The sequence below is a fragment of the Poecilia mexicana genome, unplaced genomic scaffold, assembly GCF_051168715.1.
Source record: "Poecilia mexicana isolate PSO_F unplaced genomic scaffold, ASM5116871v1 scaffold_6, whole genome shotgun sequence".
Classification (NCBI taxonomy): Eukaryota; Metazoa; Chordata; class Actinopteri; order Cyprinodontiformes; family Poeciliidae; genus Poecilia; species Poecilia mexicana.
The window spans coordinates 7773275-7789169 of record NW_028263375.1 but is presented as its reverse complement, the minus strand read 5'-3'; the positions used below and the strand labels follow the sequence as shown (position 1 = coordinate 7789169).

At 38.9% G+C, this 15895-nt stretch overlaps 1 protein-coding gene across 1 annotated transcript; it reads right to left on the bottom strand.

Moving 5' to 3' along the window:
- Nucleotides 1-645: 645 nt before the first annotated feature.
- On the bottom strand, nucleotides 646-15003 carry LOC106906922 (aminopeptidase Ey-like). The gene is made up of 23 exons (XM_014972394.2): nucleotides 14840-15003; nucleotides 14320-14417; nucleotides 13593-13709; nucleotides 12812-12998; nucleotides 12604-12746; nucleotides 11346-11482; nucleotides 11044-11170; nucleotides 10795-10949; nucleotides 10607-10720; nucleotides 9206-9349; nucleotides 8084-8149; nucleotides 7917-7982; nucleotides 7626-7798; nucleotides 7081-7160; nucleotides 6872-7002; nucleotides 6699-6754; nucleotides 5490-5637; nucleotides 5309-5400; nucleotides 4902-5012; nucleotides 3218-3385; nucleotides 2384-2524; nucleotides 2033-2114; nucleotides 646-919 (listed from the first exon to the last, which is right to left on the bottom strand). The coding sequence occupies exons 1-23, from the start codon at nucleotides 14977-14979 to the stop codon at nucleotides 764-766; spliced, it is 2832 nt and encodes a 943-aa protein (XP_014827880.2). The 5' UTR covers nucleotides 14980-15003; the 3' UTR covers nucleotides 646-763.
- Between the last annotated feature and the right edge of the window lie 892 nt (nucleotides 15004-15895).

Below are 15895 nucleotides of genomic sequence, written 5' to 3'. Positions count from 1 at the left end.
CCCAAAATCTTACCTAGTATGTTTGTCTAGTTTCTAGTGCAAATATCTTAGTACACTTGAAATAAGACAAAACTTAACTTTTAAGTTATTTTTCAGCAAGATATGGGAGGTTGTTTTTTAAGTCTGTAATTCCTTAATATTGATGAAAAAGTTTTAGTTCTACTGGTAGATTATTTCATTTATGGGAAAAATGTCTTATTGTTGTAGTAATAAATCAATTGTTTAGTTTTGTTGTAGTGTAGCAAGCTGAAAACATTCATTAGGGTGTCGGTGCTTGAACTGCACCCGATGTCTTTACTTTACATGGTTGAATTTGTCTTCAGAAAGAAACCAAACAAAGTTATCTTTATTTTATAATTTATATCAACTCTAATACAAGTACAGTTACTTAATCAGTTAAAAACTTTATAATAATTAATATTTAATTGGTTTTCAACATTGTGTTGCTTTTCTGATGTCACTGTAAAGCAGGGAATAACAGACTCCAATTCAATTCAGTTAAATCCAGATCATTAACACAGTGCTGAAACACTTTTCAAAACAACCAGATTCAATTTACTGTATGTACAAGAATTTATACTACATAACGACTGGCTTTCCCTTTTGCCTTGGTTTTGAGAGGAATTGCTATTTGTTAAGCCTCCCTTTTGTTCTCTGAGGACATTTATTCTTTCCTTGTGATTCTGACCAACACATGTTCACCTTCAGGCTGCTCTTCATCATCACCACCTCCTTCCAGACTCACAGCGCCCAGTTAGCTCTGCTAGTTTCCAGTCTGGCTGCTGAACCACTGCAGGATCTCCTGTTTGTTCCTCTGCACCCACTTGATGTTGGCCTCGGTCCGCTCCACGGCCTGATCCACTGCCAGCGCTGCAGAACCGAATCCTGCATCTTTGTGCTCCTCCTCAAAATCCAGCAACTATCAAAGGAACCACAGGACCTCAGACTTGAACACAGGTCAGACTCAAGTTCAGATTATGGTAGAATATGAGATTATTTGGTAGAATATGAGATTTTTTGGGAGTTTTCACACACAAACATTTTCAGTTGCTGATGTTCGCTTTCACACTCAAACAATCCAAACATTTTGAAAAATCTGTTCCCCCATCGCCAAGAACCACTGAAAGAATCAACACCAAACCTCAGAGGAAGACAGCGAGCGCATCTTCCTTCTTCATGAAATGTAAACCAAAGCGGAGTAGCGTCAGATTGGAGGATTTCTCTTTTGTCTTTGGTGAAAGGCCACAAACCATTTCTCCTGCTAGCACTAGACTTGCACATTTGTTTTAGTTGTATTTACCCAGAATGCCATGTAATTTGCTTCCTGCTTTTAGAGAGGTTAATCACATATGCATTCAAATTCACATCAACTGAACCAAGGCCTAGGTTTTCAGGTGGACTAGAGTTTGTGTTTTTGGTCCGTATCAGAGTTTGATTGTGTATTCATAACTCCTCAAACGTAACGGACTCTCTAGACAAACAGACTAGAGTTTGATTAGAGCAGAGTAAACAGGGCTGGTGTGAATGCACCCTTAAGGGCTGTGGGTGCCCCACATTGGGTGCCAATTTGTTAGGAATCAATCAGTGACAAAAATCCAATTACCACACAACACTCAAAATTTTGCGTGCCAAACTGGGAACTTTGTTAGCACAATTTTTAATGTGTACCGTTTCTTTGTTTCCTGTTTGATCTGTACAGAAGTACTCTGAAATACGCTTCTAAATAAAATCTACTATTATTATGATTATTATCTGCACATGTTGCACATCTTCATCAAACAAACCACAGAAATCCCAACTTCTATTTGCAGCACATTTTCTACAGGCTCTTTTGTATTGTTGGACATGAAAACATTTTAGTCAATTCCAGCCAATCTATCTAGTCAAATTCAAAGTTTTCCAGACAACAAAACAACCATCTCTATCTTTCTTTTGATAAAACACATGCAGTAATTATTCACCTACAAGGTCAGACTTTGACTGCAGATCAGCTCAATCAGCTGTATTTGTTAGTAAAATCAAAATCACATACCTGTTGCAGCTCCTCAGGTGTGGAGAACCTCGCTGTGACGCCGCTGATCAGAGAAGCAAAGGAGAAAGAGCCCACACCATACCTGGCAAAATCCCCAAAAGATTTTAAAATCTTTACACTGCAAACAAACATCTCAGATTACTAAAGCGACGTCAGTGGGAGGTTTGTAAGAAGAAGAAACACTTTGACGGTTAAAATGGTTAAAAACACAAAACTCGTCGATCAAAAAAACTTATATACATCAACAGGACTTAAAAGGTGAACAATAAATGAACAAATAGATACATAATTAAAAGTCAACACACCGTTTAAACTGAGTGGTTAAAACTACTGGCGGAGTTTGACACTCACTCTGTGAACATGTATTCCCAGTTCTTTGTGACAAACTGCCAGGTGAGATTTTGTCCCGCTCTGTTATTGGCTACGGCGGTGATGACGGCGGTGGCGTCCTGTTTCCGGATCTTTGCCGGGTCTAACGTGAACTCCAGATACCTGCAAGTCAGTTTGAAGTGGATGTGGATGAGTTCGTATCCTGTGAAAAAGTGACCGAGGATTTGGATAATCTGTTTTTCGCAGGTGAAACTGTATCGTGGATCCTCACCAGTTTACCTACAGTTAACAGATGGTTAAATTTATAGTTTTTATTAAAGGCCATAACATTGACTGTGGTATAAATAATGTTTAGTTGTTCATTTAAGGATCTGCATTTGCCTCTGTTGCAGTAGAGACTATTCTTCCTGAGGCTCACATCAGACATTACTATAAAGATCCTTTACAAATATTCATAAAAAGACATAAAGGTATTTCTGAAAACGCAAACAAAATTATATTAAACATACAATTCAAATCACCTGCTTCAACAACTTGCAAGCATTTTGAAAAGACATGAGACAATAACACCTTAACACACAAACTATTTCAACCATATCATATGTTTTCCTACATGGTAAAATCTGTATTTATGCGGTAAAATCAGAAATGTTTTCTTTTTTTTTTTACAATGTTAATTTTATTTTATTCTAATAAAAAAAAAATCACACTAGTTTTTGCATTTTTAATTTAATTAATTTTATGGTCCGGTTTAAAGTTGCCAGTTTGGACACCAGGCTGGTTTCCGTTTGGTTTGGGCTGCTGGACCATCGGAGGCCTGAACCACCAGGCAGGGTCAGTGAAGGGCAGACTCACCTCTCCAGCAGCTGCCTGTCGTTGCTGCAGGCCAGAGCCAACATGAGTTTATGGGCCTCGCTGGCCACCGTAGCGCCCTGAAACTGCGACCAGGTGAAGTTCCACTCAGCCTCTCCGCCGGCCGCCACGGCGCTGCAGTACACCACCGAGCGAAGGTTCGGGTGGATGCTGAAGGAAAGAACGCAGAGCTGCAGATTAGCTTCACTTGTTCATCAAAAAGATGGAGTTCCACATGGCACTGTACTCAGAATACACTTTTATTTTTTTTACACACCACAAATCTGGAACAAACTTCCAGAAAACTGCAAAACGGCTGAAACACTGAGTTCCTTTAAATCCAGACTAAAAACCTGCCACCTGGTTAGAGCTGATTTTGATTGACAGTACATGAAACACTGACCAACATTTTGATGCGTTACGATGGAACTTGGAAAAATGAAATGATTACTGACTGTATTTGTGATTTTTATGATATAAAGCACTTTGAACTCCTTATTGCTGAAATATGCCATGTAAATAAACTTGATTGATTGATTTTTTTTCCATAGGAGCAAAACAAAAACAGCAAGAAAAGACGCCATTTTAAGTAGAAAAAAACAAAAATTATAAAACACCAGAGACGGATCAAGGTATGAGCAACCTAAGACTACGTTAAGACAGCAGCTAAATGGGAACCAAGCCCAATTTATTTTTTCCCCATATGTAGGCTTGTCACAATAAGCAATAAATCCATTAATCATGTTATAAATTAAAACAAGTTTAATAATTTCAGTTTGCATCATTTGTTTTTCTCTTTTCTGTCTTTCTACCAAAAACTGGATGATAAAAGTCTGCAGTCTCAACAAGCTCTCTTTTTTTGAAGGGCAATTTTGACTTAATAATTCATTTTATTTGTTATTTCAGTTCGTTTTGTTTATTTATTTTGGATATTTAAAATGTCCTCCAGTTTCAGTGTTAAATGTTCATTAGAATTTAAAGGTTATTGATCTTTGAGAATGGGTTCTTTCATTATTATTATGCCATAACTTGAAAATGTTCTCAAAGCAGCAATATTATTGTTTATCGCAATAAATTCTGGGACAATTTATTGTCCGGCAAAGTTTGTTATTGTGACAGGACAGGTTGTTTCCAACTTTTTCACAGCATTTCGATCTTTTCATCCAAAACAAAATCCCATTTGTGCCTCTTTCATATGTGGAACTAATTCGGAAACTTATCGGCTAGTTTTAAAAGCGTCTGCAGTTTGAATGAAAAGATTTCACTTCGAGTTTCATGCGATCTTGGACCCGCTCTGACGAAGCTCATTTGCAATGACCTATTTTAGGTAAATATTTCATCCATATATCCCACCAGGTGTAGCATTCTATTTGCAGCAGATGAAGTTACTGTCATTAACTTTAATCAAATATCTTTGCTTAGTAAACATTTAATGCATTTTTTTACACACTTCACTGTCCTGGTGAACTATATTTAGTGTTACTGGTGTATATTTGATCATTTATAGTTAAAGACATAATTTAACCTTAATCAGTAGTAAGCATCACTCTGGGCAATACTTTATCATAACATAAGTTGAAATAACATATTGATTATTTTTACCCTCCCTTCTCTGTAGGTTTTTCTTCAGCTCTTATTTTCACACATTGAAATAAACATGATGAAATGTTGCATTAATCAGACCCACGGGTTGCGTTCAGGGTCGTCCATCCACTGCCGGAACCACATGCGGACGAGGTTCTGGCACTCCGGTAGTCCGGTTTTGCAGGCTGTGCTGACTGCATTTACCTGATTGTACCTGCAGGGGGAGACAAAACCTATTAAAGCAAGACATTCTGCACACGAAGCAGCAACACTGACACAAAGCTGCCATGTGTGGCCAAAGGGGGCGCTATAACCCATAAAGATGCAGATTTGTGTAATTTAAAGAATAGTTCTGTTTTTATGACAGTTTTAGTGCCACAAAAAGAAAATAAAAAAAAAGAATAAAGTCATCATATTTTGAATTTATTCTCATACAACTTTATTGTCATAATATTATGATTTTATTCTTGTAATATAAGGACTTTATTCTCATAATTTAATTTGACTCACTGGTCAGTGTGCTTCTCGGGAACTTTGGTCCAGTTTGACGTTATATTCCTGAAGTAAAGGAAGAGTGGAGTCACCTGTTTCCTGAAGTATTCCTGATGAATCACAGAAACAGGAGAAGATTGAGGTTTACCTATTAAAAAGCTCATAGCATACAAACAGCTAACGTCTGAGAAGTCTTCACCTGCATGGGCTCATAGACTTCGGTTTGGTCCAGCATGAGGTAGAAGTAGTTCAGGTTGTTGAGTGAAGACTGCCAGGGCATGTACTCGGTTTCCTTGGACAGGTAGGAAGTCGTCCTGAGAGCCAGAGTGGTGGAGAGCAGCTGAGCTCTGCAGAGGACGGATATACATCCAAACTGGAGATGATTTGTGTTGCTTGGTGAACATGCTGAATTAGACCATAATGATCATGAATATCACACAGCTTTTTTGCCTCTCTGTCTTTAGGCTTGTCAACATGGATGTTGAAACCTCCCACAATTATTAAGCAGTCAGATTCAATGCATTTAATCAGGGCTTAAGTGGAACTGATTTTTTTTAGTATTGATTTCTATGTGATCATATAATATTAACAAAACCAGTTTCATTATAAAGTTGTGATATATATATATACTTCCTTCCGCCGCAAACCGGAACAGCCATTTGTTTACATGTTACCAACTCGCTGCCCGGCTTTCGTCAGAAGTGTGACGGTACTGTTTTACCGCTACTTACAGCTATTGAGGGGTGAGATGATGACTTAAAGAAGTGGTTGCAAATAACCTGTACTAGCATATTTAGCTACTTCTTTGACTCAGATGCTTCGGATGCAGATGCGGGTTTTCTTCCGTTGGTTTTTTTGTCCACACAAGTTTCAATTTGGTCTGATTATTAGAGTACAGCTTCGTAGTTATCCGAACTCCGCAAGGGCATCTTATGGCACTAATCATTGGCAAGTCGCTTTCTAACAGGTTCATGTGAGGTTCAGGCAAAAATTAAAAGTTCATTGCTCTTGGGAGCCCCCTGGTGGGCGCGTTAGGTCACGCTTCACCGGTTATATGAGCTTCCAAAGCAACGGAGGAAGATAAGTTAGCAAAACAATCTCGTAAAAAAGGACTTATCCTTCAGGGATCAAGAAACGAAAAGGAAAAGAGGGAAAAAGCCAAAATAAAGGTATGTTAGCATGTCACTTGGTAAAGTAATGTTTATCAAAAAGATTTGTAGAGCTGCTAATAGTTGCCCCAGACAACAAAGGCATCATTTTTCTGTTCACAAAAATATATATATATTTTTTTTTTGGTAAAATTGTCTGCTAAATATAAAGGTAAATTGACACAAGACTTGTTCCCTGATCTGGAGCAAGCATTTGTAATTTGGACTAAAATAAATACAACTGACTTTACTGGTCCTACCTGGCCAGGTTGAATGCGTCATCCACCAGCTGGGCTCTGTTGATCAGTGGGATCACCTAAATTGGGTTACAAAGTCAGTCTGCAGAGGTTGAAATACTTCTGGAGAATACAAGGTAAATCTATCAGCTGGCAGATGTTCTGCTAGCTCCATCAGGTAAAGTGTGTTTGGTTACCTGGTGGTTTGCACTGAGCTGAGAAAAGATCCGCTCCCAGTTCCCCAGGTCGTAGTTCACCCGATAATACCCCGTCACATTGATGTTAGCCAAAACCCAGGAAGGCCCAGTCCTCATGTCCACGTTCAGATCTGACAAACACATTTTGGAAACATTTTATTATATTCAGCATAAGCTTTCTGTACATTTAATGCACTTTAATTGCACACCTTCCTTTTCCAAGAGCCACCAAATGTCTTTGTGGACGTCTCCGTCTTTCATCCAGCGCACCGGGACCATCCACTTGTACCTGAAAAACCCAAAGCTGTTAGAGCTTAGTCTGCAGAGCCGCAGTGGGAAAAGTCTTGCTAATGCACAAAAACTGGCAAAAAGACAGAATCAACACTGTCTGAAGATGGTACACTGCAAAAACACTAAATCTTACCAAGTGTTTTTGGTCTAGTTTCTACTGCAAATATCTTAGTAGCAATAAGACAAAACTAACTTACAAGTAATTTTTTTTGCAAGATATAGGAGCTTGTTTTTAGTAAATAATTCCTTTCTGTTGATGAGAAAGTACAAGTTCAACTGGGAGATTATTTTACTTATAGAAAGACATTTTTCCTGTGATATGTGTGAAATAATCTGCCAGTGGAACTAGTCCTTTTACATCAACATTAATACATAATTTACTTTAAACAAGCTCATATATCTTGATTGATCAGCAGTCAGCTTTGCCAGAAGTTGTGTTTTAAATTGTTTCATGGTTGCGTACTTGTATGGCGATTCCACAGTGACATTCGATTCTGGATCCAGCAGGAAGTGATTCTGGGAAACAATTCCTGTGCTTGTATCTATGGTAACCACTGGGAAGCCCATCTGACGCACCCAATGGTTCATGATGGCGTCAACTTGACGAGGAAGAGACACATTGTTGTCTTGCACTGCCTGCAGAAATCAAGTTACTGTGAATAGATTCACAAACTAAAAGAAGGATGTTAATGTGATCAATCACAGGAAACTGTATGCAGATATTTGAGATGTAGAAGTCAAGCCCTCATCTCACCATTTGCAGATGTTTCCACAAGTCACTCCCAATTGTGTTACCATAGGAAAAATGTCTGAGGTAACTCTGTGGACAAAGGGGAAAAAAGTTGCTTTTGGTCAAGTAGTTTAAACCACAATGAGATGAACTAATCTACTGTTTTTTGGGTGGAAAAAACAAACTCATACACTGAGTCCTTGTTTGAAGACCGACTCTGACAGGAAGTCTGACAGCATCCTCAACACCGCTGCTCCCTGAGGCACAAACGGAGAAAAGGAATCAGGTCACCTATACCAGCTAAAGACTAAAGTTTACCTTACTGTGTTTTGAAGTTGCACTTAAGAAAACATTCGCCAATGAATTCAAAATAGCATGTTTCCATAATCCAGCTTGTTGGACAATAAAGGAAGAATGCTGGATTTGGATAAGGATCCACAGCGAACAACCCTTTGATGGCGCTTTGCTTCTCCAGAGAAAGGATGAAACTGACAGTGGAGGCTCAGAACCTTGAAGATTATATACACATAGATAGATAAATATAGATGCTGTAAAATTTAAGATACAAACAGACTGAATGGTAATAGCAGTAGAGTTTTTGACTTTTGGAACCAGGAATGCAGATGGTTCAAAATCACATTACTAGAACTTAGTGGTCTTATGTCAGAATGGCGTTAAGTGTAGGGAGAGGGAACCTAAACATAAAAAAACACCTCAATAAAACATGTTTTTAAGAATATGTTGCATCCTGAAAAACAAAAAGAGGTGGATTTTAACAAAAAAAAGATCATAAACCAAGAAACTAAATGTCCTTTTAGACCCACTGAATCTCAAGAACCAGAACCAAACACACAGAAGCAGCATCCAGTTTGTGTACCTCAAATCTGGAACAAACTTCCAGAAAACTGCAAAACAACTGAAACACTGATTTCCTTTAAATCTAGACTCAAACCCCACCTGGTCAGAGTTGGTTATGAAACATAATAAATGAAATGTTGACCAACGTATTTGAAATGTATTGATGATTTTAACAGTCGCACTTGACAAAATGCTAAATGTCTGTTTTTAGTTTTCACAACTGTTGACTACATGATGCATTTATGATTGTTTTTTAAATCTTTGCACAATGTAAAGCACTAAAAACTGCAGTGTTGCTGAAATGTGTCAAATTAACTTTGACTGTCAGGAAAAAGTCAAGAAAATTTCTAAATTTTACAGGTTAGGGTTTTTACCTTGTAAGGTTTAATTAACTAATTAAGGAGTTAATTGTGTTTGAGCGGACTTAAACTGCCATGTTACCGTTTGCTGGATACCTTGCTGTAGGAGATGGTGTCAAACTGCTCCATGATCTGTCCTGGCAGGTTGATACTGTCTTCCTCAGAAGTCAAAGGATGAGAGGATACCAAGGCGTCGACTGCAAAGACTTTCTGCACGTCGTCCAATACGATCAAGTCTTTCTGAATCAGATGGATGGACATAAAGTCACTTAAGGTAGCAGTTGGATAGAGATAACCGGAGTAAATACAAAGAGCAGTTTTCAAATTAGAATTTCATTAATTAAGGGAAACCAACCTGGATCAATGTGAAAAAGGAATTGCCTTCTAATAGAAATGCCTACCTTAGCAACAACAACTGACATCAACATCGCCAGAGGAATTTGGACTTTTCTGCTTGGCAGAAATGGTTTTCTTCAGCCAAATTGGAATGCTTTTGAGTGTAAATGGCGTGGTTATGGTCATAATACGCTATCTGTATTGGATTTAAGTCCAGACTTTGACTAGACCACACCAAAACCTTTTTCTTTTAAATCGTTCAGAGGCAGCATTGTTACTGTACTTTTGATCATTATTCTGCTACAGAACCAAGGTGTGATCTGGTGAAATCTCCAGCACCGATGGCTGGATGTTCTGCAGGATTTTCTGGTAGAGAGCAGAATTAATGATTCAGTTATAGAAAGTCGTCCTGGCCTTTAGGAAGCAAAACAGCCCAGAACCTATCAGCGTTTCTGATTGGTCCATTTCTGAAATGCTGTGTTAGTTCTAGATCAGATGGCCCACACCTTCCAAAAAGGTTCACTTTTATTTCTTCAGTCTTAAAAGTATTTTCCCCAAATGTTTTGGTAAATGTGATTTGGGCCTTTGCGTTCTTCTGCTGGTTTTGGCCCAACTCTCCCATGCAGCCTCTCATTCTTATTGCTAACTCTTTAACTCTGACCTTAATTGAGGGAAGCTTTAGACATTATTCTGGGTGATTTTGTGGCTTGCTAGTTTAATTATTAGTGTCTTTAGACTGATTTTGTGTCTCCTGGGAAAGTTCAGTAGTGCTTTATGTTTTCTCCAGTTGTGGTTTGTAACTCTCACTTTCTAAGGCTATTATACCAACGCCTTCATACCAAATAATAATTGCCAATTACTTAATTTTTCTACCATTTTTGGATTTTGTTTTAGGTAATGTGTTGCTTTTTCAGACAGTTTATCTGCCAGACAGCTTCTATTTAAATAAATTTTACAGCTCAGGTGATATTCAGGCACTTACTTTGGCTTCTGGTCCTCTGTTAAGGTGGGTTTGGATAGTTATTTTTTCCCCTTAGTGAATTAAATCATTTGAAAATGTATCTTTGTATTCACTTATACTGTTATTATCTACCTTCAAGACAAAAATGGAAAAATATTTTCACATCACTGTATGTGCTGAACCCCTTACTGGCTCCTTACCACATTCCAGTCCGGTTCTGCATAGTCAGCTCCCAGGTAGGATACGTATGAAGCAAAGCCTTCATTTAGCCAAACCTCATTCCACCAACGCAGTGTCACCAGGTTACCAAACCACTGCAGCACACCAGGGGAAAGTTTGTTGGCCCACTAATCCATGAAGTTTTCAGTTTAAAATGGAAAAACGTTACCATGTGTGCCAGTTCATGAGCAATGATGGTGACTGTGGTTTCTTTATTGCTGATAGAAGAGGTCACAGGATCATAGAGGAGGTTGGTTTCTCTATACGTGACCAGTCCCCAGTTCTCCATCGCCCCAAAATAAAAGTCTGGCAGAGCGATTTGGTCTGTGAATCAGAGTTGAAGGATTCAGGACAACCTTTGGGATTTGTCTGTGTTTAAGGCATGAGTTTTCTGAGTTTCACCGTGAAGAACACTCACCTGACTTTCTTAGGGGATACGAGATGTTATAGTAGGACTGGAAAAAGTCCAGTATGGGTCCAGTTACCTTGAGAGAATAGTTCCCCTGTCCCTCCTCGATGGCCTTTTTGCGAGCCCAGATTCGAACCTGAAGACACAAAAGCAAATTTTCAGTGAACAATCAGGAAAAACTACAAACATAACAGAATGAAGACTGGTAAAGCTAAACTAAGCAGCGTGAAACCAATGATCAGTTTGATTCCCTGTCTCTCCTTAAGATAGGTTTATGTAGGGTTATGAGATGACAGAATAGGATGTCAAACTTGAATGTTTCCTTGGGTTGTGCTCAGGTGAGCGTAGTCGGACACGATGATGGCCAGCAGGTAGGTGGACATCTTTTTGGTGGCTTCAAACTTTGTCTGCAGCAACGTTTCTCCGTCAACAGTGATGGTTACGTGATCTAAACAGTGCAAGCAGTTAAAGTTTAAAAGTGGGTGCTAATTACACTGTAATGATGTTTCAATTAAATGTAAAAGAAAATGTGTTTTGTAGTAGTTTGCACAAACCAGAGCATATATCCGACAGCATCATTACAATCATAATACTAAACTGAAAATTCAGATTTGAATATTCGTGATAGATTGATGGTCCCATCTAGAGGGGACTTCCTGTGGCTTTTATGGGCTGAGCCCCACAGAGCCTCAACAATCAAAGCTTTAGACCAAACTCTCCACAACCAGGGGCCTTAGTGTGACTGCATTTCACATTCGAGTGTTGAGCAAAGGAGAGTTATGGAGCAGGAGATGGATATGCTTGTTTAGACAGATCTACAGTAATTGGGATACTGCTTTGATGATCGAGAAGCTAAGCTACAACTTCTTGGATCTGTATTGCAGCCCTCACATATGGTCTTAGTTACTAGAGACTTAAGAGATTCCTCAATAGGATGGAAGGGTTGACATTGGGATCTGCTCCAGATAGATCTGCATCTTCAAAATGAGCCAATCTGAGGTGGATTCTTCCTGAAAACTCTCCGTTGTTTTCCTTTGACTGTCCCACTGGTCGGAGATCCTGCTGCAGATGCAGAACTCAGGAGGTTGTACTTGTTGTCTAAAATAAACAGGGTTTTTTCACTCTGTAGTTTATTAAAGTACTTAATTTATTGTTGTAAAAGCTGACTGACTTTAGCAACAATAAATTAATTCTCAAAGGTCAATAAAAAGGAAGGGCAGATGCTTTCTAGTTTTTTATGGATTGGTCCTGAATCAAATGTTAATTTTTGCTCTCAAGTTCCTGATTATCATTTTTTCCTTTTTGGGATTTTCTGGAGTGGGTTTCTGAGCTACATCTAGCTTATAAAGACAGAAAGTTACTTAAAGAAGGACATTTAGGATTTCTCATCAAGGTTGAAAGAGATTGCTTAAATATAGCTTTATACTTGGTTTGCTCCAGACGGGCTTTTGTAAACCAATGCACAGATGTACTCTTTCTAGTCAAACCCATGACAAAATAATATTTTTGCCCTTTGAGAGCCATTTTAGGTCTAAAGCTGCATGTTTGTGCAGTTACAGTCGTTCTTACCCATTTCCATGCCGTTGGACAGGGCGACTGTTCCTGTCGGGTGGATGAGGGTTATGTGGAAAACTGCTTTCATGGCCGGCTCATCAAAACATGGAAATGTTTTTCTGGCATTAGTGGGATGCATCTGGGAGGTTGCAATTATCCTGTGAAGTGTTTCAACTGTTTAAAAAGTCTAACAAAGATACTAAAACAGGGTAGAAAAACTTACTTTGTGACTCCATCTTCTTTATATTCGCTTCGGTAAAATCCAGCCAGATCATCAGCAAGCTCTCCTGTGAACTGGGCAAACAGCTGGTACTTCTGTCCTGGAGTTAATTTACTCCTCAACTGGATGACCAGGTACTGCTTTTGAAGCTGCAACCAAGTTGACTTGATTTTGGGGACAGATGCACCTTCTGGAAAAGACATTTAGAGTGAAAAGAAAGCTGTGAAATATCTTTAAAGTAATGATCCGATAACTGGAAGAACCACCTTTAGGGCAATAAACATCAGTAGTTTTTTCTGTCTCACTTTATTGGTCTCTGACTTTAATTTAGAGGTACTTTGTTCCACTTTACTTTCTTAGATTGACGTTAGCAGACATTGTGTAAGGGGGTTTGTCATCTTAAATGTCTGTGAGAAATTTGCTCCACCAAGATACCAGACATTTGCACTCTGAAGTTCCTACAACAGCATTTCAATCAGGTTGAAACCCAGCCATTACAACAAAAATGTAATGATTTTTTTTCACTTCCAGTATTTAGATTTAGACAAAAGGATTTTGTAGCACTAGTGGCTTTTATTTTGCAGAATTCAGACAGGAAGTGTTTGTGAATTGAAAACCCCAGCCTTCGTGGATGTGGCACGCGCTTGTATTGGGATTTCACTGTTTGATTGTTTTTCTTTTAAAGTGCCTTGAGATGACATTTATCGTTGTAAATCAGCCTGTTATGGATAAACTGAATTGAGCTCATTGAGAGAAACATGTTTTTCATGAATGTTTCCTGTACCTTCAGAGGTTAACCTGACGAAATGTTCATCTTCCATCTTTGTATAGTTCAGCTTGTTGGAGTGAATCAGAATCAGATCTGTTGCTTCCAGACATTCAAACTGAACGGTGGACCAACCTGAAAAAATGGAGACATGCAAGGTCAACAACGTTTAAACTGATCCAGCCAACACAATAGATAAGAAATCCAAAAATTTTTTGTATTTGATCTGCTGATCACCTGTTGAATCTAATCAAAGGACAATTTGTCAGTTAGTTGGTGCATGACTGTAGGATTATGGAAATGTCTTACTGCAGGTCTGATCAGGCCATCTACGCTCTAGGTTATTTAACCCTTGTGTTTACAAATGGGGTCCAACTGACCCCACACCCATATCACTGTATCAGTTGCCTCAGTCCTCGCATGCACAACGGTTAAGATGGACTGTAAGTGAAAACAATCTTGTTTTAAACGTCTGACTTCTTTCAGCAGCTAGGATATTAAGTGTCAGGACCTGCTGTATGATCAGGTGACAATTCTCCCTCTTTCTTTACCCAAGTGTCTGACAGATATGGCCTTATGCTTGATGGCATGATAGCAAAATAGATAATTGACCCAAGCTAGCCTGGTACCAGGCAGACATCTGAGGTATTTCATGCTCCTAGAGCCAGATTATGTCTCCAGGAGCCGGCATTCACAGCCTCCCATCCTCGCCTGGGATTCGGCTCACATTGCAACTTTTACTCACCAGTGAAAATGTAGAGGTTAGAGTTTGGGTTGGGCTTGAGTCGAGGCCTCAGAGTGATGTTGTAAAACTCAGGGGCTAAATCTCCAGGAAGACGATCCCTGAAGAGAGAGGTATAAAAAATGAAGCAAAACGACATTTAGTGTGATGGTAGAGTTGCAACCTAAGTGCAGATGAGATTAAAGTTTTCATTTTGTTTTTGTTGGTAAAACTTCTCCAGATTTTGAATGACTTCCTTTGCAGTGCAATTCTCAGACCTACAGCTCTGCTTCCTGGATGTATTGCTATTATTAATCTGATTTGTGGAAAAAGGAAACATTCTCCTTTTTATTATTGTAATTCAGATGCATTTTTCTCAGTCTGCACAAAATCAAACACGAGTCAGCTGACATGTTTTGTTGACGCCCAGCTGAAGTTTCCTTGAAAGAAGAGAAACTCTCGTGTTGCTTTGTGATGTGAATCTTGATCACCTCTGCGTCTTTCGTCAAAACATCCTGTGGTCACAGTGTCTGTCATGTCGTACCTGTCCCAAGCCGCTGTGACGTCATCTCCTTCCCCTCCTATGATGGCGATAGTCCACAACGTGACGAGGGTTGCCACAGAAGCCAGGGCCAAGACGAAGCAGAGAACACGCAGCCAGCTGACTTTGCATCTTTTCCCCATGGTTCTCCGATCTGTTGATGCAGATTACAGCACAGCTTCAGTCCCTGCTTTGCTGCAGACGGCTGAGCAGACCTGAGCTTGTCTGGTTAGCTGAGTCCATGCAGGAATGAAAAACAGAAGTGCCTGTCAGCAGTTAAGCTCCCCCTCTGCTCCTCCATACGGAGCTGTCACCCTTGAGGAATGAATGGATTATATATTAGGTCAGGGTAGCTTTGGTGGGAACTATCCATGCTGATAATCACTGATAAACTACTCAGAAAGTTAGTGTATAATCTCCCTCCAGTCGTAAAACTCTGCATTTCTGTCAGGAGTTCACACACACGTGTGACGCAGGGATTTTATTGTCTATTTGTGGGAGTTAAATGGCCAAACACTTCAGAAAATATCCACACACACAGACCTGCCAGGATGAAACGCTTCTCTGGTTTCCTGGTCATTTATTTCTGATTCCTCATTTGTTGTGTTGCAGAACACAACAAATGTGTTCTGCAACATTGTTGATGCAATGAAATTAAGTTTGCCCAGATTATTTATATTGGGGTGAATTTGTTTTATTATGTTTATTATGAATTTTTAATCAAAATGCACTTTTATTTCTTTCAACATCTTGTATTGATTGCTTTAAAATGCTGTGTTTTTCTTTTCCACTTCTTCTTTTGACCAACTTATCTGGGAAGATAGTAAAAAATCTATTTTTAAGATAAAGATAGTCACTGAGTCCATAAAGTAGAAGAGTATTGCACAGAGCTCAGTGTGTTAATGATGCTGTTTGTGGATTCAGAGCTTACACACATACACATATACCAAACTAACTGTTTATTCTGAAAGCCAGAAAAATAATTAAATATTTTTCTATTTTTAGATCGTAGAAAATGATTCATCTACAAAGGAAAAGAAAACTCTTTATTTTATACAA

Bases quoted from the DNA above. Each gene is read 5' to 3' on its own strand.
- LOC106906922 (XM_014972394.2), bottom strand. From the start codon at position 14,979: ATGGGGAAAAGATGCAAAGTCAGCTGGCTGCGTGTTCTCTGCTTCGTC. The intron at 7,799-7,916 runs GTGAGATGAGGG...TGATTTCTGCAG, and splicing joins TGTGGAAACATCTGCAAATG to GCAGTGCAAGACAACAATGT. The intron at 7,003-7,080 runs GTGTGCAATTAA...TGTGTTTGTCAG, and splicing joins GTGGCTCTTGGAAAAGGAAG to ATCTGAACGTGGACATGAGG.